The sequence below is a fragment of the Lissotriton vulgaris genome, chromosome 10, assembly GCF_964263255.1.
Source record: "Lissotriton vulgaris chromosome 10, aLisVul1.2, whole genome shotgun sequence".
Lineage (NCBI taxonomy): Eukaryota > Metazoa > Chordata > Amphibia > Caudata > Salamandridae > Lissotriton > Lissotriton vulgaris.
In genome coordinates, this window is record NC_141698.1 from 90,809,626 (window position 1) to 90,832,835 (window position 23,210).

General features: G+C 43.2%; 1 protein-coding gene across 1 annotated transcript in view; it reads left to right on the top strand.

Annotated features, from left to right (window-relative positions):
* The first annotated feature begins 10,177 nt into the window (after positions 1-10,177).
* Positions 10,178-23,210, top strand: part of UNKL (unk like zinc finger) — a 370,451-nt gene continuing 357,418 nt past the window's right edge. The window contains exons 1-2 of the mRNA XM_086940574.1: positions 10,178-10,290; positions 15,295-15,504. Of these exons, the coding sequence (XP_086796700.1) occupies positions 10,226-10,290; positions 15,295-15,504 (275 nt within the window). The 5' untranslated portion in view covers positions 10,178-10,225. The remainder of the gene's footprint in view (positions 10,291-15,294; positions 15,505-23,210) is intronic.

A 23,210-nucleotide genomic window follows, 5' to 3' on the forward strand; every position in this document is an offset into this window, starting at 1 on the left:
TTTAAAAAATCTCCAAACGCTTGAATAAACCGTTTGATTTGCAGACTCTTGGGCCTTAACAAATTTGTTACCAAAAAGTAACACACAAACATAAAGCCTGAAGTGCCAGGATTCGAACTCCTACCCTTTAGGATCTGCGTCAGAGCTCATAACCTCTAGGCCACAAGTAGCTTGTTGTCCCCAAAAAAGAAAAACACACTTTGAACAATTAAAAAACAGCCAGCGTGACCGCATTGCATTCCCTGCGCTTCCCGCTGTATATCAATAGCACAACCATGCACTCAAAACAAATAAAATTGACAAACAAATGAAACTAAGGTGAAAATGGACCCTGCCCAGCCAACAATGTAACAATTCAAACACTCCTCAGTAAATATATGTGTTCTCTCAGAACACTACTAAACCTGTGGAAGACTACTGTTGAGACCTGTTAGAAGCCCTAAAACTATGGACCTGCTGCCACGTGTACACAGGATAAGAAGTGGATTCCAAGAGTCAGCTGGCTGAACTACAGTTAAACTATTGGGACACCAAAAGGGGCAGAAGCCCCCTTCCTGAAGAACCCAACTGAATAGTTCCAACTGAACCTGCCCTGAGCCCCGCTGGTGACTTCTGCTGATGTGATTCTTGACCCCCCCAGGTGCTGTTCCTGAGGTCCTGGGACCCTTGGCTGTGTCAAAGTGTACTCATCCTAACATCCTGCAAGATTTGGGACTTCAAAACTTTTTAGCTCCAAAGACCTCTGGAGCACAGGCACAAACCTGTAAAATCAATCCAAAGGGTCGTTGCACCTGGGCCAAAGATTCAAGTAGCACCCGCTGTGAGGTTTGCCACAGTAAACCAGTTTCCACAGGATGTCGGAGAGATGCTGTTCTGCCTCCTGAAGACATGTCTGGCAACAGATCTCAGATTTGCTCTTCTAGTGGAATCAGATTTAAAAACAAGCATTTACAATGCAATGGTTTCGCCTTTGGAAAAGTTAGAGTTATTGGAATTGTAAATGACAAAATTTGTATTTATGTGTTGGTTTTGAAAACAGATAAATAAATGGCATTGTCATTTACATTGCCATTAGCTTAGTCTCTGCAGTCACTCTGCACTCTCTAGCACTCCCTAGCACTCCCTACTCACTCTGCACTCTCTAGCACTCCCTACTCACTCTGCACTCTCTAGCACTCCCTAGCACTCCCTACTCACTCTGCACTCTCTAGCACTTCCTAGCACTCCCTACTCACTCTGCACTCTGCACTCCCTATGCACTCTGCACTATGCATTCCCTATGCACTCTGCACTCCCTACGCACTCTGCACTCTGCATTCCCTATGCACTCTGCACTCCCTATGCACTCTGCACTCCCTATGCACTCTGCACTTCCTATGCACTCTGCACTCCCTATGCACTCTGCACTCCCTATGCACTCTGCACTCCCTATGCACTCTGCACTGCCTATGCACTCTGCACTCCCTATGCACTCCCTATGCACTCTGCACTCCGCACCCTCTATGCACTCTGCGCTCCCTATGCACTCTGCACTCCCTATGCACTCTAGCACTCCCTAGCACTCCCTACTCACTCTGCACTCTTCACTCCCTATGCACTCTGCACTCTGCATTCCCTATGCACTCTGCACTCCCTAAGCACTCTGCACTCCCTATGCACTCTGCACTCCCTATGCACTCTGCACTCCCTATGCACTCTGCACTCTCTATGCACTCTGCACTCCCCATGCACTCTGCACTCCCTATGCACTCTGCACTCCGCACTCCCTATGCACTCTGCACTCCCTATGCACTCTGCGCTCTCTATGCACTCTGCAATCCCTATGCACTCTGCACTCCTTATGCACTCTGCACTCCCTAAGCACTCTGCACTCCCTATGCACTCTGCACTCCCTATGCACCCTGCACTCCCTATGCACCCTGCACTCCCTATGCACTCTGCACTCCCTATGCACTCTGCACTCCCTATGCACTCTGCACTCCTTATGCACTCTGCACTCCCTATGCACTCTGCACTCCCTATGCACTCTGCACTCCCTATGCGCTCTGCACTCCCTATGCGCTCTGCACTCCCTATGCACTCTGCACTCCCTATGCACTCTGCACTCCCTATGCACTCTGCATTCCCTATGCACTCTGCACTCCCTATGCACTCTGCACTCCCTATGCACTCTGCACTCCCTATGCACTCTGCACTCCCTATGCATTCTGCACTTCCTATGCACTCTGCACTCCCTTTGCACTCTGCACTCCCTATGCACTCTGCACTCCCTATGCACTCTGCACTCCCTATGCACTCTGCACTCTGAACTCCCTATGCACTCCGCACTCCCTATGCACTCTGCACTCCCTTTGCACTCTGCACTCCCTATGCACTCTGCACTCCCTATACACTCTGCACTCCCTATGCACTCTGAACTCCCTATGCACTCCCTATGCACTCTGCACTCCCTATGCACTCTGCACTCTGAACTCCCTATGCACTCCCTATGCACTCTGCACTCCCTATGCACTCTGCACTCCCTATGTACTCCCTATGCACTCTGCACTCCCTATGCACTCTGCACTCCCTATGCACTCTGCACTCCCTCGCACTCTGCACTCCCTCTCACTCTGCACTCCCTAGTCACTCTGCACTCCCTAGTCACTCTGCACTCCCTAGTCACTCTCCACTCCCTGGTCACTCTCCACTCACTAGTGACTCTCCACTCTCCACCCTGCACTCACTACTCTGCTCACTCACTAATCTGCTCACTCACTACTCTGCTCACTCACTACTCTGCTCACTCACTCTGCACTCACTACTCTGCACACTCACTTTGCACTCTTCACTCACACTCTGCACTAAATTTTATCAAATACCGAGGAGAGGGGACTGCCTGGAGTGTGCTTATGTGGAGAGAGAGAGGCCGCTATGGAGACAGAGACACATATGTGTTTATTGTAGTGGATATACTGATTTTGAATGTCTGCTCCACGTAGCCTCGCTTTAAAGCAGCTTGTTCGTCTGCAGCTCGTCCGACATCATACTCCGTGCAAGGGAGGCTGTCTGAGTTAAAACACCCCGTCATTTCTGCAAGACAAAATAAAATAAACCCCGCCTACGGCCGCATGACGTTGCAGAGGGAAGAAATCGCGGGAACGCCCACGAATCTGGTCCGACCATTACAGGCAGATCTCTGTTCCAATGGCTAGCCTTCATTTATGGAGCTAGCCAATGGAACAGAGGGGCAGATTCCAAGCCACACTGTTCTAACATTAGATTTCGCCTGCGTCGAAAAGCTGCGCAGAGCGCAGCCTTCGGCGAGGCGAAACCTAAAAATTGACTAAGACCAAAGGTAGAAATCTTCACCAGGCGAAGGCGCCATATGTATAAGGCCGGCAAAGGACATTCCTTAGGCACATATTTTGAATTTTTTCGCTTGGAGCTTTCCTGCCAAGAGGCAACAGCTTCACCAGGATCTCGTCTGATGGCTATCTGCACTGTGGAGCCCTTCTCAGCCACCGTCTGCTGTCTTGCCCCACTGGGGATTTTTTACTTCTTTTTCAGAAATTAAATAAGAAGGTAAAACCTTTGTATGGGGTGAACCAGATTTCTGATGTGCATAACTGCGCAGCCCAAAATGCCAACAAAAGCTTCAGGTTCTATGGCATAGAACACATAAAAACTGATCCACGAGGTGGTAATAGAAAGCTTGTGTTGCGGAGGTGCGAGGCAAGGTGGATTATGCGTCTAAAAGCTGTGGAGAACGGTTTCAATTTTGAACAGGAGCTTCAATACTTTCTAGGTGAATTATCATGGAATAGATAAGGAATCAGGTTAATGTCTGACTAGGGATTGTGCGAGCTGAGGCTGTGATTTTCCTCAACAAAAAATGGCAAAGAATTAATTAGGCGTTGAAGGGGGAGCTTCTAACAATACTTGTGCCTTGTTTCCCTCTCATTCAATTGGAGGGATGGGAATGTGCAAGAAATTCCTTTTATCCAACCTGTTTTAATCTGCGTACTCGCAGTATTTAGTGTCGAATTTACAGATTTTAGAAACCATGCTGACATACCTTTATAGATTGGATTATAGACTCTATTTGCGCATATTGTGAGTAGGTGTAGTAATAGGTTTCAGTTCACTAACTTAAGATGGAGTCCACAATAGAAGCGACGAAGAAGTAATTTGTTAATGTTCGTGGCTTACTTTTATCACCACGAACCCAGAAGACAGAGGTGTTTGTCTGCACTCGGGCGAACGGCGTGGAGACGCGTCCGGGAGACCGGAATAACTTACGAGGTAAGAGGGGTGTACGGCAGTATTTAGCGAGTTACAGGCAATTTAATTAGCTAAGAGTAAAGATAACCCGACGCCCTGTATGTTATTATCATTATTTTACTAGGAAACAGAGTCAAACGCGGCGGAGCACGTTCTACTTAAACTACAGAGAGTCTAACCTATGAATGGAGTGACTTGGGCACTAATGATTAGTGATAATTCTGAGATTGTGTAGATCGACAATTCTTTCTACTTTAAGATAAGAGAGGATTTCGGCAATAACTTATCTTATTAATAAAGTATAATGGTATATAGACCTTCTGGCTTTGCTATATCTTACGATGGGCGTACAAACAGAATTATCTTATAGATTTCTTTGCCTATTACTCTATCTTAGACTCAACCAGTCACCCGTTTAAATTGAACCATATGTAAATTGGCTCGTGATAATTTTAGGAGATATAATTGAAAGCGAACTACATGAGTTATTGATCTCTGTGGACTGAGATAGCAACGCATGAGAACTTCAGCGAGGTAGGAGAAGACATTATTTCTTGGCTTTTTTAGACTTGCAATTTACTGTTGATACCTTGCCTCACATGCTTCAGTCAATAATAAGAGATTCTTCTCTACTTTATCAGGTGTACTTCTTGAGACATATCAAAGGTACATTCATCAAATTTGATGCAAACCTCATTTAATACTCTTCACTAGGTTCATATAAACATAATAACACCATGGTAGAGCATGGGTCCGGATTTGTCTGATCACGTCACCACAATGAACTAGATGTGACAGAAATGTGATGAATGAATCTGAAATTCTAAATTCTAATTGTTAATCTGCATTGCACAATGTATGGATTTTAAGGCACTAGCAGAGGACCGCTGAAAAAAATTCTTTGACTTGACTTTTGAATAGTTCCTTTGCACATGGTTTAAGAAATGTGGGATCTATTGGCACTGATTTAAGTGCTGCTGTATATAATTACATATGTGTAATCTGTATTATTTCCAGCCCTGATGAAGCCGTAGGTCAACCCTACCACGGCGAAACGCGTTGGCACAAAGGGACTGGACTGTGGTGGAATTAAAGAAAAGAGCAACAAGAGCCCAACCGACTTTTTCTGCTGATTTATTCACATATTTATGACTGAACATTTGACCGTGCTTGTGTGCTCCAAGAATTGATATTTACTTTGTTCAATCTTAGATTGAGTTTAGGGAAGTAGGGTGTTCCCTTCCTACTCTTTGTGTGCACCAAACTGATTACTGAGAAGACCAAATGAAGTGGTAATTACTATATGAGCGCCCATTCATCCAATACACCCAAAAAGCTTTATATATCATACAATCAATTCGTTTTTTTTTTTATTCTTTTTATTTGCAAAAATCAAGCTCAAATGAAAGCAAACATCAGGGTCACATCCAAGGCATGCACAGAACGTACAAATACTGTAGAGAGTCATCCGGGTTACAGCGTCGTCAAATTCACATACAAAATTCAGGATAAACATCATTTACATGATTACACGTCGATCAGCTCTTCGTCACGTGCAATACAGGGCGGTTCACAAATATTCCCTCTATACTTGTTCCATTTAGACCATATTCCCACCCATTTCCTCGGGCACCCCCGAGCCACATACACTGTTTTCTCCTGGAGCATGCTCCAGTCCATATCTTTTTTTCCAGGAGCCAGGAGTAGGTGGTACCTCCGCCCCCCATAGTCGCGTAATATTCCGTTTAGCGATCGCCAAACCTAGTGTGACCCACAGTTTCCCTTTAGGTGAGAGGTCCGTGGGCTCCCATATGTTGAGGAGACACCTCTTTGCCTCAGATCACAGCTCCACTCCCCACACCTCACTCATACAGTGCAACACCCGGGACCAGTATGCCTGTATCTCCCGGTATTCGCATAGTAGGTGCAGGAACGTGCCAAGCTCCCGGCACCCTCTGTGACAGAGCCCATCCTCGCTTCGGCCCATCAGTACCAGCCTCGTACCAGACACATAAACTCGGTGCAGGATTTTCAGATGGATAAGGCGTAATTTGGCTGATATTGCTATCTCTCTGGGGGATGCTAGTGCTGCACACCACTCCTCGTCATTAATTTCAAGGCCATCCGCCTCCCACTTTCCCCTCAGGGCCCTCAGCGGATCTGGTGTGTGGTTTATGAGTTTCTTATATGTTAGGGAGATAGCTTTCTCCAGGAGGTGGCCGTCTAGCAGCCTGTCTTCCAGGGATGAGGACTCTGGGGGTTGGGTCCCTGGGGGGATATTAGTCTGGAGTGCGTGTCTGAATTGCAAGTAGCTAAAGTATTCTTTCTGAGCCAGGTCATACGTTTGCTGTAGCGTATCAAATGTTACTACCCCATTCGGGCCCCATAGATCTTTGACTTGCGAGATCCCAATCAGGTCCCAGTTCCGAAACCCTTTGGTTCGCTGAAACGAGCCGAGTCTCTCCGAGGCCCAGAGCGGTGTTTCAAGAGTAAGTGTCCCCGCCCACCCCAATTTCTTCTGCGCGATGTGCCAGAGTTGGACCGAATGCTTGGTGGGGCCCGTGAGACGATATCTACCCAGCCGTGAATAAAGAGCAACTTCGTAGTTGCCCCCCGGCAGGAGCCACTGATCCATCTCATATCCCAGGTCATTCCCCGCACAGTACGTGCCCTGGTTGACGGCCGAGAGGTGTGCCGCCCAATAATATTTCCTGATATCGGGAAGTGCTATACCCCCGTCAAACCAGCCCAGTGTCAGTTTTTGCAGCAATCAATTCGTTTTTTAATGATAGTCTACCAATTCAGTTATTCTCCTCTATATTAAGTCTCTAGTAGCAGTTGGTTCTGGGTATTTTCAAGTTATAAGTAAAATTTCCAGAGTTGACATCTTACTGGACATAGATGAATCTTCATAAATTTGTTATCCTAGGTATTTAATTACACCCACGGCAGTGGTGCGAGTACTCAGTTCAGCTGCCTACTAAGTATTACACTCTCACTTCAACAATTAGTACAAGCGGATGTGCAACCATGTTAACGACATTTACACAATGGGGTCTACTTTTACCGCATACATTAATGTTCACCCACAACAATCCTTTTAACTGCATCATTTGTTTAGGGAATAGTCACAAATATCTTACACTGATTTGCAGATTCTGAATACCAGTAGCCACAACCTTTTTACCTAGCTACCAGATGATATTATGCTCAAGATATATTTTTTGTGTGAAAGTTTGTGGTTAATTTACCTCAGAAAAACAACTATTAAAGGAGGGTCAAGGGGAATATATTTATAGACCATCCAAGCTCAAGAAACCCCTATTGGAACTATAAAGAACAAGAAGAACTAGAAGGTCTGAAAAGAAAAGAGCTAAGTCCTCATGGTCCTCAATGAGAGCTACGCACTTGGATTGCACTGAACCAGACCAGAGTGGTCGATAGACACTAAATGTACAGTAGAAATCCTATCAGCCCACCCTCTTGGCGGAGGCTCGTCATGTAGGACATCTAGAACCAAGTTGGTGTATCCATGCCTAGATGAATTGGCTAGATATCACGCAGTTATGGTTCACAAGATGGAAGTGTCCACGCCACTGGCGGTACTGGTACAGTGCAGTGCAGTGAAAAAAAGGTGAGTGAGTGATTCTAAAATGACGGTCGAGGCAAAAAAGAACAATCCCTTTATTATTATTCACCTGGACGTCAGATTAAAAAAAAGGTGCATGACAGTGTGACAAAATCACTGTCTACTTTGCTGTGTGGTTGATTAGGCCAACATGTTTCTGCCATCAGGTGAAACTACACCGGCATTCTTCAGGGCCACTAGTATGAAAATTGCTACTGCAAAGATACACTCTAGTAATAGTGCAAAAAAAGGTGGAATGACAGACCAAAATAAGTCTGTCAGAAGAGTAATGTGGTCAATTGGACCATCCTACCGTATCCTCTTGGACCGTGTGATGATAGAGGATGCAGTCCCAGCAATGTGTGGGAGTCAAGCCTCACCTCACCCGGCAACGGCTCGGAGATTAAGGCCCCGCTCTCTCCGTCAGTACCTCTCGGCTAGATCCAAAGCCGAAGAGGAGGCCGCATCCAAGTGTGTAGCTCTCATTGAGGACCATGAGGACTTAGCTCTTTTCTTTTCAGACCTTCTAGTTCTTCTTGTTCTTTATAGTTAATTTACCTCAACCATGAAAAATGGCCCAAGTCTTAAAAGGCAAAAAATACAATACAATATAACTAATTAGACCATATAGACTCTCCTTACCCATCTTATGAACAGAAAACCACTTAAAATGAACTTCTACCTAATGCATAATACATGTGAAGTACAAACATACATTAATTATTTTCAAAATTTCCCTACACCGTGTGCACAGAGTATATTTCTCCATTGTGTGTAGTATACAAATAGTATATCCTTCAATCACACCCTGAGATCTCATCTCTTCAACCCAATACTATGTACTAGAAAGTTTGGAAAAGTGACGTTGTTTGGTTTGGTGTACCCCCTCCCCTTTCAGTCGTTTTGGAGTAATCAGCTCTCTCATCCAAATTTGGAAACTATCCGCAAGATCAAAAATGAAAAAAATAAACTAAACCCATTGGATGAGGGAGAGCAATGTTCCTGTCCTCCAGTGCACATTTACAATACATACCCTGCTGTCCGGGCTCTCTGATTGGCAGGCTGCAATAGGAACATTTCTCTTGCAGGCACCATTATAGTATGCACAGCTTAGTCCCAAAAACATGAAAAGCTAAAATAAAAGGGTCCATGAGGAGGCAAGAATGCTTAATCGCAAGTCTTATGTGGGAGGCTCCAAGAAGGACCACCCTAAAAGTAAAAAACAAGGGCTAATTTTAATGCAGGGTTCATGAGCCCAGCGTTGGGTTCCCGAACTAGGTCAGAACATATCTGGCCTTGATGGAGTTCAGGCTTACAAACCTAGACTCTGCCAAAACAATGGCCTTGCCTGCACTCATCCTCTGTTGCACATGGCAGGTCAGCATGTAGGGCCCCGGGCCTTCACCATGCACATTGGGGGTTGGTTTCCTATAACGAGTTGAGCGCTTAGAGCAGTCAATGCTGCGCATGGCTAAACTTATCTAGTTCAGTTGCAGAGGCTGGCTCATGGCCTGGATACAGGTCAGAACCATCACTCACAGTGAGCTGTTTAATACTGAAGGCCATACGCAGCTGGTTCAGTGGTGAAGTGTGAAGAGGTGTGAAGTATTTTTAAAAAATCACATTAAACAATTATGTTATGGTTAGGCTGACTACATTAAACTTTAAGAAATTACTCTAAAACACAAATTAAAGTGAAGCTAGGGCTACTAAACAAAACTGAAAAACCCTTGACATTGGTCAGTTAAGGATAGCTGTGCAAACCATAATTCCTGCTCCCACCATGCAAACCATAACTTGCTCCAAAAATGCAATGCTCGTGACATCACCATATTTATACAAATAACAGGATTTAACATAAACAAAATTTAACAACACCTATCCAAAGAAATGATACTGTGTCCAAAGTAATGTCAATAACTATAGCTAATGTCACCGAATACATTATCTGTCACATCTTGGGTGTGATCTTCAGCCTGGTTTTACAGTTCAATCAGACATGAAAATGGGAAACTCGCTCAATACGTGACACAGGAGTAATCAAATAAAACATATAATGAGAATTGACAAGTCTACTTTCTAAGGTCCATGCATTCAAAGTCACTGCCTTGGAATGGTGCATACTTTACTTTTGGTGTGGGTGGCTAGCGTGCATACCTGCCTGACATGCTGTCGAGGTGGCACATGGGACCCGGGGTGGCAAATAAGGCAGGTGTCGGGGTGGGAGGGACAGTGTTTGTTTATCCCGCCCGTGGCCCATGCTGTCCTACTGCGGTGTGTAAAGCCAAACGGCGCTGCGCTCTGCGCATGCGCCAACCATTGTTTTGACTGAAAATGCCGTCGGTTTCGAAAACGGCGCTTAGCGCCTCGCCGCAAACCGAGAAGCCGTCTCACTACACGTAAGTGCAGCTGGCAGGAGGGGGCGGGGAGAGACCCAGGGGGCAAGGGCCCCCGGGGCAGACAGAGATGTGCAAATACAGCGCGGCTCCCCAGCGAAGGGGGCGGGTACACCTCCGCTGGGCAAAATGGTGCGACTTCTTGACAGTTAATTATCTGGAAAAAACGACATTAGAAAACGGAATGAGGTAGCGGGCGCTTTCTAGGCCCCTCGCAGATTTTTAAAAAGAATGTCAGTGCCCGGGGAGGGGCTGTCGGGGCGCCGTTTGCAGCGGCCGGGGAGTCTGCCTTGCTCGGTCCCCGTCTTCAATTCTCCCTCCCTTCCTCGGCCCCATTTGCAAGCAGCGCTCTACGGCGGCTGCGTAGCGTAACAGCTCCAGCTTCCAATGATGCTTCCGTTCACCAGATACCGTAACTGCTCTTCGTGAATCCGTGCGCAAGTCTTGATCAGCAGTGGGAGTTTTTTGGCAGCTCCTCGGCAATGTGCTGTTTTACTGACCAAATAATGCATGTTTTGCCACAAAAAAATGCCACGTTCTTTCAAAGGTGCACGGATTTTCAAACACATCTTTAAGGAGTTCCCCCTCAGATACTCGTTTATTACGCATGCATTATAATTATAATAAATATTTGGGGTAAATTCCTTGTGCTACTACCATCTGGATCGAGGACACCCAGGCAGAAATTAGGAAGCACGCGACACGTTGCATGTTGCATTTAATACATTTCCCTCAGCCGCATTCGTTAAGAGTTGAGCGGTGTCTAACCACAGCTTTAATGTTTTGTTTTTTTCGTCCGCGCCTGTGAGAAACACGGTTTTATGTGCAGAAAAGTACACGTAAACACTGAGTGGTCAGCGGTTGTATTAAGTACAGAGACGCGCTTTTTTAAATGTCTACATTGCTAGTAAAGATGTATATAGTGAGGCATTTAAGTATGCAGCCCATCTGTCTAGTCGTCTGTAGTATAACTGCAGGAGGACGAGCGTCCTTTCAGATCACTGACTAATGATTCCTATGATGTATGTAGGGTACTCGGGGACAGGACCTGTTCTTTTTGGGAAGGCAACGTATGTACTTTTAGGAGTGGAAACGCAGCCATGCATGCCAACATTTTAAACCTGGCGAGAGGGGATTTTGAAGATAAGTTGGGGAATTATTCCAAATGGCGTGCAATAAAGTAGAGGGAATTTCAGTGAGTTGGGAAAACACCTAAAATAAATGCAATTTTTGGTTTAAAAAATTCGAGTCTAACCGGAATCGGGTCTGTTGGCATGTAGCCGTTGCACAATCTTTAATTGGGCTTTGGAAAGGGCGGTCTATTAGCCGCGCTTATTTTTTCAAGACTGACCTCGGGATGCCTTGCTAGTCGTATAATACAAAAATTAGTCACCACATATAGACGGCTACACATTCATAGACAACTTTGACCCTAAACTTCAAGTACATCATGTTATCTTTTTTTGAAAGTCGTATTACGTCTGATTATTATACTTGAATGCAAATTACTTTTATGTTGCCGCTTAAGATAAATGTCATTGTGCTCCCAGTAACGAAGATAAATGGTGTGCGCTTCTCCCATAATTTAAAACTTAGTGTCACTGCAAATGGCCCGTTGGCTGATGTTTTAAAGATGGTTTGTTATGTACTGAAAAATTTGTAGTGTCCAGTAATTATTTCTATTTTATTATTTAAAAAATAAGAAGCAATCGCTGAAGTGGAGGTGGAAGGATGCACCAAATAGCCAGTAGAATTAAGTGAGAGATAAATACTCCTCTGGGCTAAGCCAAGATTTGATTGACCAAATCTTTTGACTGTGGATGAACGATGCAGCCGTAGACAGCCAATGACTGAATGGGACAGAAATGAAGCCCTCTCTAAGTATATTAAAAGCAATAGGTCTGTTTTTCTTCTGCACTATCAAAACTCATACATAAAAATCTGTTTTAGAAAGATAGAAACTTTTGTTTAAGTTACTTAGAACAGGGCTCTCCTTAGCATGTGTCACTTAAACGCTTGAAAGGATACCATTGCTAAGATCAAAATACTTGTCTGAAGTTGTCTACCAAATGCCTGGTCGCCACTAAATATGTATGTGTTTGAAGTGTCCTCTAGTTGAAAGCTTAAACAATGTGTAATTCTGGTTATTTTCTAGGTATCTTAAAGAGTTTAGAACAGAACAGTGCCCACTGTTTTTACAGCACAAGTGTACCCAGCACAGACCATTTACTTGCTTCCATTGGCATTTCCTAAATCAGCGTCGTCGTAGACCCATACGTAGATGCAAAAGTCAAGGGTAAACCTTGGTATAACAGGGAATGCCGTCTTGCTAAAACTGCACTGATTAATGCTGTTAAAAGGGATGGTCCATTAGAAATTAGAGATAAAAGGAAGGCCTATAACAAAATCATAGCAAGAGCTAAATCCTATTGGGATGAGGAAATATGGCTCAGCATGCTAATAGCCGCTAAAAACAAGGACCAGAGACAATTTTGGGAAATAGCAGCTAAGGGAAACAATCGTGAGAATGGCTCCAGGGAGGTATACTTGGATGAGGACACCTGGGTCAAACACTTCACATCACTATATGAAGCTAAAACTTCAACTGATGTGGTCACAACAAATGCACCCACTGTCGCTATAGCAGCTAATACCCCTCCGGTAGTGTTTAATATACATGAAACAGAGATAGCAATGGCCATGGTAAAGAAAGGGAAGGCGCCTGGACTAGACAAAATTCCGGGAGATCTCTATCTGTGCAATGTCGAGGTTTGGGCACCCTATCTGAACCATCTATTTAACATAGTTGCAGCTAGTGACCATATTCCGGACACATGGAACGGCGCAGAAATTATTACCATTTTTAAAAAAGGGGATCGTGGCGACCCAGCCAATTATCGCCCCATTAGTCTTTTAGACATAACGCAGAAGATCTATGCTAGACATATTTTAAACCAAATAAATTCATGGCTGGAGGATGAGTCAGTCTTATCCAAATATCAGGCGGGATTTAGGAATAAAACAAGTACCATAGACCAGGTATTTAGGCTATGCTGCTTGTATTGGAAATATGTCATCATTCGCAAGGGTCACTTGTATGTGACCTTTGTAGACCTGCGAGCAGCATTTGACCTAATTCCCCGTGATCTACTCTGGGAAACTCTGAATAGGCAAGGGCTGCCAGGCGAATTGTTAAAACTCGTTATGGGCTTGCACCAGGAGAATTATGCCAAAGTAAGGTGGGGCCCAAATGGTAAACTTACAAACCCAATCCCCATAAAACGGGGAGTACGCCAGGGATGCGTACTGGCTCCCACCCTTTTCTCCCTATACGTAAATGACATCGCAGCCTACATGGAAAATTGTGAGAATGATTCGCCCCGATTAGGAGGGGAACGTGTTGCGTCCCTCCTTTTCGCGGATGATACAATTCTAATCTCTCAAACGCCACGCGGCCTCCAGACCCTCCTGGACAGGTTCCAACAGTATTGTATCACGAAAGGACTAGAAATCAATATAAAAAAAACAAAATACATGGCGCTAAACCCGCACAAAACTTTTAAAAGGAATCTAATGTTAGACGGACAAAAATTAGACTATGAAAACTGTTTTACATATCTGGGAGTCCTGATAGATTCTCCAATGGGATGGGGCCCACAACTAGAGAAATCAAAACTGGTGTTTAAACAAAACTGTGTTCCTATATTGCAGAGACACAATAAAAGTGTCAATAAGGCGGTCACCCCAGCAGTAGAGCTTTTTAGATACAAGGTTCAATCAGCCTCACTGTATGGGGCGGAAATTTGGGGGCCAGTATGTAAGAAAACTTTTGAAGCACTCGAAAATAAGTTTATTAGGGGTCTTTTAAAAGTTTCTACTAATACCCCACTGATCCCCTTATTTCTTGACTTAAATCTCAAACATACAGACCATCACGCAATATTAAGACCAGTATTGTTGTGGGTCAGGTTATGGACAACTATTGAACTATCAGATTACAAAAATGGCTTGAAAGAGGTCCTCGAACTTGATAGTGACAGGAAAATCTTTTGGTTTAAACATGTAAAAACCTGGCTAGCTAAGCTCGGATTAATGCACTTCTGGAACGAGCCAGGATCTCTAAACTCAGTTTCTAAGAAAATAGTCAAACTGTCTTTTTGGTCATATGTGAGTAATGATTCCGTGTATACAAGAACACATGGTCCTCTGACAGAAAAATTCCTTATGGTAAAAAATGAGGCATCTTTTGAACAATTTTTAGATGAAATCGAGCCACCCTTGGCCAAATCTCTGTATTTAAAATTTAGATATGGAACATTGAGATCCAAAGTAACAGAGAAAAGTTGGGGGAAGATAGACAATGACTGTTGCAGTTTATGTACCAACAACCAAAGGGAGGATATCTATCATATATTATTTTTCTGCCCTAGCTACGTTAAGGCAAGGAAAAGATGGATAGTCCCTTTGTGCCGCAACATTGGTTCCACTTCACATAGGGAATCTGGTAGGACCCTAACCACGGACACCAGCCAAGTACTTGTGTTCGGAATCAGTAGATTTTTACTGTCCGTTTACTATACTAGAAGGAAACTAAACCTTCCATTTTAAACAAAGGAAACTGCCATCCTGATATTTTGTAAATAACGAATTATGCCTAGCTATTTGTGTCTCTCAAATTCCCGGTCGTTATAATCAATTTAATGTCTTTTTAAAGTGATTTTTAAACATTTTAACATATTTATTCATTTCTGCGCCAAATATTCAATTGTAAACTTATGTGTCCTAATATAACTAAATGTTGCTCCTATAATTGGGTGCTCAGCCATAATGAATTGTACACTTCATATGTGATGAATTTTATTATGTTTTCATATTTTACTGTATCTTTTATGTTGCAAGTCAACGAAATAAAGATTAAAAACTGAAACTGAAACACTAAATATGTATGTGTTTGAAGTGTCCTCTAGTTGAAAGCTTAAACAATGTGTAATTCTGGTTATTTTCTAGGTATCTTAAAGAGTTTAGAACAGAACAGTGCCCACTGTTTTTACAGCACAAGTGTACCCAGCACAGACCATTTACTTGCTTCCATTGGCATTTCCTAAATCAGCGTCGTCGTAGACCCATACGTAGACGTGATGGAACATTTAACTATAGTCCAGATGTTTATTGTACAAAATATGATGAAACTACTGGGATATGTCCAGACGGTGATGAGTAAGTTTGCATTTTTTATACTTTGTGTTTTAATGGTAAATGTTTCTTCAAAGATCACAAATCCTTCTATAACACAAACCCTTTTCTGTTTGTGGTTCATAAAGCCCCTTTAATATATAGAACCAATACTGCTGTTATTTACCTCTTGTTATCTGTTGGCACAGTTCACTATTTTTAATAGTAAATATAATTTAACAGTGCAGATGTTACATTTTAAATACAGTTACATGACATGTTTTTTTCTGAAATTTTAGTGTACTTCAGTTTGAATGTTAGAATGTGCTGCAGTGGGATGTTATAGTAGTTGGGCAAGTATCACAGTTGTGCTACCCATGATGCTGAGATGTTAGTGGGAATGGATGGCCCCACATTCAGTAAGAGAATCTGTAGATCAGGGCACATGACTAACTAAGTATTTGACACCAATCAGTTGCTAAATAGCAGCAAATCACAATTAGATCACTGCTAGGAGCATTACCCTTTTTGGTGATGATATATCCCCTATGTAGTAAGTTAGAAATCTTGGGTCTATTTTTGATTATCTTCTCACTATGGAAGAGCAGGTCCAAGTCTTTCAAAACATTTTTGTTTACCTTCATAAACTCGGGAAACTATTTGTTTCATCCTGCATGACTAGCGATTCATAACAGTTGGAGCAATAGTCAGTGGTTGACTAGCTTATGGCATTTGTCTATACCTGGGAATCGGTAAGACACCTTTAAATAAACATCAGGTGGTGCATTAGGTCTATGGAGAACAAGTATAAGTAAAAGTTTTATTTGCACAATTAATTAAAATCACTGCAAAGTGCACTCACAGAAATGACCATTACATAGTAAAAAAGGGAGGAGCTACACTGATCAATTACAAACACAGAAGAATTATAAATTAAAAGGACTTGTGATAATGTCACTAGGGGAGAAACAAACTTAAGCTGGGTCAGAAGACCAAGTTAGGGGAATTCATATCTGAGATAAACTTAAAACGCGCCGCCAACTGCGGGGAATCACCCCTCATGCAAGCGTCTAATGCTTCTTGGCAAGTCCTGATGTTAAGAAGCAGCCAACACAGCTAAAAGTTTCTTTGAGCTCGGAGTTTTTGACATATGCACAGGATATGAATAAGGTTTTCGTCGTCCAGCTTGCAGAAGTGACATTGCGATGATACTTCTTTCTTGTATCCTTGGCCAAACTTATAGGCCATCAGCGGGATTAGACCGAAACTAAGTCGCATTAATTGGAGTTTTGTGTGGACTTTCGTAGAAGATGCGAGATAGGACGGAAGAGTTTTTGGGGCATATAATTTGGAGACCCAAGGACCATGAAAGAGCTGGGCGACACGTTGCTCGTCGAGTTCGCTTGATTGAATTTTTGCTTGTTTGGTTAGGAGTATTGTTTTTACGTCGATGGGCAGAGAGGATGACCATATGTCCTTTGCTTTGAGGGATTCAAGGCATGATGTCAGATATTTACTCCACGAAGTTTTGTGGTTACTAAAGACTGACCATAAACGGCTCTTTAGGGTGTAAGGGCTAGCATGCTTAGTTTTTAAACAATAACTGATGTAGCATGCGCTCATTATCCATCTCTGGGAAGACAATGAAAATTCTTTCCGGATTTGGGCATGGGCGGTTGAAGTTGGCAGTCGAAAAACCCTGCGGTAGCACGACTGTTGAGCTCTGTCCAACCAATTGTTCATTTTGTCCTTAAATATTATTGCACCGAAGGAGATTGTGGGGAGAAGTTTTGCTGAGATCAGTTTTATTAATGGTACTAGATCCTGGGAGTGCAGAGCGCTTTTCGTTCTAATAAGGCCCCTTCCAGGGAGCGAGCAACAGCCTGCATTTCAGTTGTGTGTACAGAGGATCTCCCTTTGTAGTCGATCCACACCCCCAGATACTTATAGGCAGTAACTGTTTCCAATCTCTTCCCTTCGACGAGCCATGTGATTTTTTTTTTTTAGTTTTTCCAGAAGATATTGTCATTGCTTTGGTTTTCGACACATTTATCTCAAGCATGTTCGTACTGCAGTACTGAGCAAGGGAATTGAACAGTCTTTGAAGACCCACCTGGGTTTGGTATAGCAGAATGGTGTCATCAGCATATTGGAGAGTTTGGATCTTTCTTGACTCTATTCCTGGAGGGAAAGCACAAATGTGTGACAATCATTCAGGGAGATCCGCGAGGTACAGGTTGAAGAACATAGGTGCAAGGGTACACCCTTGTTTCAAACCTCTGGTGGTGTAGATTTTATTAGAGGTCGACCAGCTTGATGTAACTCGCACTTTTACCCATGTGTCAGTGTGTAAGGCGATTTAATGCTTTCAATAATGACTGTGGAATGCCCCATCTTGCAAGTTTTTCCCATAGTTTTGGCCGACGTACGCTGTCAAAAGCTTTACGAAAGTCGATGAACCCAAGGTGGAGAGCTTTACCTTTTGTGGCTAGGGTGGATTCCGTCAGATGGTCAATACATATCCGGTTGTCCTCAATGTGGCACCTTCTTTGGAAACCGGTTTGGGTGAAGGGGACCAAGTTGTTGTTTTCCGCCCATTCGGAGAGTGCAGTTAAAAGGATGCTAGCATATGCCTTCCTGTCCACGTCTAGGAGGGCTATAATCCGATAGTTATCTGGGTTGGAACGCAAGCCTTTTTTGTGGAAGGGAACAAGGAGCGATCCTTGCTAAGACTCTGGGATAGGGCCACCCAATATTGAGGCCTCGTAAAGGGGTGTCAGAATCTGGGCCCATTTTCCGGCGGAGGCTTTGAAAACTTGGGTCGGAATTCCATTGGGACCGGGGGCGCCGCCCGAGCGCATTTTCTTTATTATTCTAGTTATATCGTCCGTTAGTGTATTGATGAGGGCTGTTGTTCCGTCCTGATTAACTGGTTGATCAAAGATGGCCGGGCTATTAGCACTCTGACCATCTGGTGCAGAATAGAGCGCTTTGACATAGGACTCTCACTCCGCGGGGGAGATGTTAGTTGCGGTAGGAGGTTTAGTTGTTTGACTAGCCTTGTTAACCCAATTCCAGAATTTCCTTTGATCTTTAGACTTTATAATCTCAAAGGCTGTTGCCCAATGCTGTTCTTCTTCCAAATTCTTTTGAGAAAAACAAGCCTTCCTGTAGGCTTTTCGTGCAGCGAAAATGTCCTCCTTCAGAAGTTTATGATCACTTTCATTGTAAACAGTTATTCGTTGGAGCTTATTTAGTTTACTCTTGGCAGTGATTGTGTGTTGTTGTTGCACTGACAGAGTTGTCTGGGTTGGAATATCCTTTGAGCAGATGTTTGATGGTTTTGAGGTGAAGTGGTCTCTAAAGTTGGTCAGTATAGTTTCCCAAGTGGGGGCCGTCACATGGCTAATACCAGCCAGGAGTCCTCTGGTCATAAGCTTGTCCACCTCCGTTTCGATTGCGTCCTGGTTACTTTCTGACCATTGGAGTTTCTTCACACTCTGTAGGCTAGAAGCCGCCCCTTTCGGATTTGTGGTCGGGCGTTGATGAGGGCCCAAGGCAATGCTGCATGTTAGAATGGCATGATTACTATCTGGAGAAGGTGTTACCAGGAATTGGTGTACCAGATGGAAGGCCGTTAACGATATCCATATATAGTCTGCGGAGGCCATTCGAAAAAAGGATGTATGTTAGTATGCCGCCGGTCGATCAGTAGCGATCCTTCCATTGAGAGTGCGCAGACCAAGATGGAGAACAAGATAATTTCTCCCCAGCAAGAAGGGCCTTATAAAGGTGTAGCAAATAAGGGCCTTTAAATGCATTTGAAAAAGTGTCTCTGCACAAGCTGAGAAGAATCAGAGAAATATGTTACTGCTTCCTTAGGAAAAGAATCCCTAGTTCCTCTTAGAAGGGAAGTGTCAGACCTTTGAACATTTGTCTCCTAGGCTTTAGTATACTTATGCCTTTTACTCAGAAGAGGCACACAAGTCGAACTCCGTGCCAGCATAGTAAAATGCAGCCCCCTCTTAAAATTAAAAGGGAGACCTTTCACGTTAAAGTGTGCCATGCTTTTTGCATATATGTTGTAATACACTGAGCTCTGTGTCTGAGCTACTGTTCTAAATTGACTAATTGCACTATTGTGAAATTTGCTTGCACTATTTCTCTATTTTATTATAAGGCATACTAATACCTTTCGGCGGAGCAGCTTTTTTTTACAATTGTCGTACAATAAGTGCTACAAAATGTTAAATAAAAGTTTGTGTTTTCTATACATCGATCTGTCTGTCCTCAGAAATGTGATATCTTTCGTAGATTAGTGTACAAGAACACCTTGACATCACATGCCTTTACTGAGCATGCATGTCAAACATCCTGACCGTAGCGTTCCTTAGAAAAATGGCAGTGAGCTTCTTGGTTTGTGTCAGAAATGAAAATGTGCAATTGCATACATGATCAAACTTGTAAGATGCACACATTTTAGGAAACCTTTCCCCAGATAAGATATATTTAATGCAACTGCATTCGATTTTCATAAAAGCAGCATACGTGGTGCAATGCTTTTTTTAGTTTTTTGAAAAGTTCTGTTTGATACCATTGACTTCTTGTTCCGCTGCATTTAGAGAAATGTCTACGCATTCAATGTCAACAAAAGTTCACTGAGTGCCATTTGGAGTAGTTAAAGTTCAAATTTTCCTGTCTGGGAGCTAGAATTCTGCTGTTTTTAATTTGCTTCTAGTACATTGTGTGGTTGTAAGTTTTTTAACACAATGTGAGGTTTGTTCTGTCCGTTGTGTGGTATTTTTATTTTTCCTTTCAAAAGAATTTTGACGTGGGTGTTTACAAAATGCAATGGCTGACATTACAGATGGTGTTTAGAGTTTCTGCCATCATTTGTGCCAGGGAAAATAGTTAGAAGAGTAAGTATGTATTGTTTAAAACATTTTTTTGTAAGCACAATTTGTCTTGCTTAGTATAAAAAGTGATGTGTGTGAGGTATGAGTATTTCAGTTTACAGTTCTTAAATTTCCTCGCCTTCAACAAAAGTGCCCTATTCTGTTGCAGTGATGGGCTGGACATAATTTGGAGGTGCACAAGTCCATATGAAGCAATGATGAACTTGGATCTTGTATGTGTATCATGGATGCGAGTTACTGGTATCTAGGAACCCATAAGAGTAAATTAAAATGACAACATATTGTATGTCTTGATTTTGATTCATTGTGATCATTTTGGAACGGAGAGCTTGCATTTCCCCAATTTGTCTATTCCACTTTACTTGTTAGACAATTTTCAATGGTCACAGACGTAATGCAGTAAAACTTTGCATTTTAGATTGTTTCCCCTTTTGGACTTTGTTCTTCTTCGACTGAACTCTATTTTGTTGGCTTCCTTGTCTCTTTCCTCTTCATACTTTACATGCCATCTTGTTAGGATTGCAAAATGAACTGATTTCACTCTAGTCTCCTCTATAATGCGCTTACCAGAAAATGCCTTTTTAATGGTCTCCATGGGAGGTTGTACCAAAGGCAAACCTGCCTGCACCTGTCCACACAGATTGCTGAGAAACGTTATTCTTTATCCTACCTACGCAACTAATTGTATTAAGGGTTGCTTCTAATCATTCTCTCTCTCACTGCTGAGAGGTGTTTATATCAAGTAAGTATTTGTTTTTCTACCTGAAGTTACTGATGGCTCAGTCACTCTACTTCTTTACAGACTCAGCCACTTCAATCCCACTACCATTTTGTACCTCACTAAGCATTACCCTATGCCCCAACTGCATTTTGAAAGCCATTTGTGTTATTGGTGTTCTTCTCTGAAACTTGGCTTCTGGGCCAGACATTGCCATGGCTACTCCTGGGGGATGCAACATCCTATAGTGTGTCCAGAAACAGTGCCCTGTTTAATGGATAACAATACTTTTTGCCTTGTGGGCTTTTTTTATTGACTACTTATGGCAACATCTTCAGTGGAAGTTTTGGTATGCCAGAGCTTCGTCAGTACTTCGCAATGCATACTCTTCTTGTTGGCATACTGTTCCCGTCAGTCCAGCTCCTCCTGCTACAACACCCTCCTCATGCTCCGCAGGATCTACAAGTGGATCCTGACCGAAAAAAGAAGAATGGTGACACAGGCCCTGGTCAGCAGCAGACTGGACTATGGCAACGCACTCTACGCAGGAATCCCAGCCAAACACCTACGATGACTACAACGCATCCAAAACGCCTCCGCCCGACTGATCGTCAACGTGCCCTGCCGCAGCCACATCACCCTGCACCTGAGAGACCTACACTGGCTCCCTGTCGACAAGAGGATCACCTTCAAGCTCCTCACCCACGCACACAAAGCACTCCACAACACCGGACAAGCCTACCTTAACAGCAGACTCAGCTTCTACACCCCCACCCGCCAGCTCCGCTCCGCCAGCCTCGGCCTCGCCGCTGTCCCCCGCATCCAACGAAAAAGTTTCCATGTCACCAATTGAAGCTGATCTGTTTCTACTAGACTGTGTAGCACCCCCAGAGAATCTTGTAAATTCTATGGAAAAACCAGTAACAGCAGAAAATCCACACTCCTCTCCAACATAATTGGGTACTACTCCTGAGAGCTCCAAAAGGGAGTGATCCCCACTACTGTCTTCTTCCATTTGTTAATTATCCCTGTCACTATGCCAATCATTAAAAAAAGGCTGGAAAGCGTAAGGTTGAATACCTCCCCAATCCTAATGAAAAGCATTTATCCTGGCTGCTTCCGGGTCTGGATGCCAACTGTAAAATCTCTCCACTTGAGAATTAAGTCTGTTGGCAAAAAGATCTCCTTGAAAAAGACCCCCACAAATGGTCCTATCTACTGAATACACTTCTTTCCAACATCCAATCGCTGGAATCGTGAAAATTAATTGAAAACCAAACCGCCACTGAGTTTGACAGTCTTGTAATGTGTTCTGCCTGAACATTCAGGCCCTTTCCTATACAGTACTCCCAAACATTTTGTGCTGAATCTGCCAGACCTTTTGAACAAGGACCTCCCAGCCTGTTGACCTATCTTACTTCCCATACATTGTCCATTCTCAAAACCACTGAACATTTGACAGTCTGCTCTTCAAAACACCTGATTTCTAAAGAACATGCTAATGACCCCAAACAATTTATGTACTCATTTTTTTCCTGCTCCATCCACCAACCAAGCAATAAAGGATTTACAGCATAATATTGGCTTCCGGGGCTTGACCTAAAATATCAAGCATGAATGTATTGTTTCTTGATCCAGTTTAATATCAAGTGATATTAGTGTGATATAGTCAGAAGCTGCTAGTTTTATTCCCATTAAATTTCAGCAAGCTAAACCTGATGCAATTTAATATATGAAAATGGCCTACTAAGTACTGGAGCATGTTAGTTTCAGCGTAGAAAACACCAACATTATTAGGTTATGTTCCATTTCGAAAGGCGGACTGCACACTACTTATTAAACCCAATAAATACCTGCACACTACTTATTAAACCCAATAAATACCAAACCCCAGGGTATCGGTTGGTATCTGATTCAATAATTATCGACCACCCTTCCAGGACACTCCTATTTATAGCCTTGATTGGGAGAATTGATTGTTTTCCTTGGACTCCATGTAGTGAGCATAACTGGAATAGTTTAATTATTTTTACCAGAGAGAAGCTAAATGTTAAACTATATGCAGCTTTATTTTGTGGTAAAATATTTTACTCTGCAAACACTCGTGTTTCTAGTGG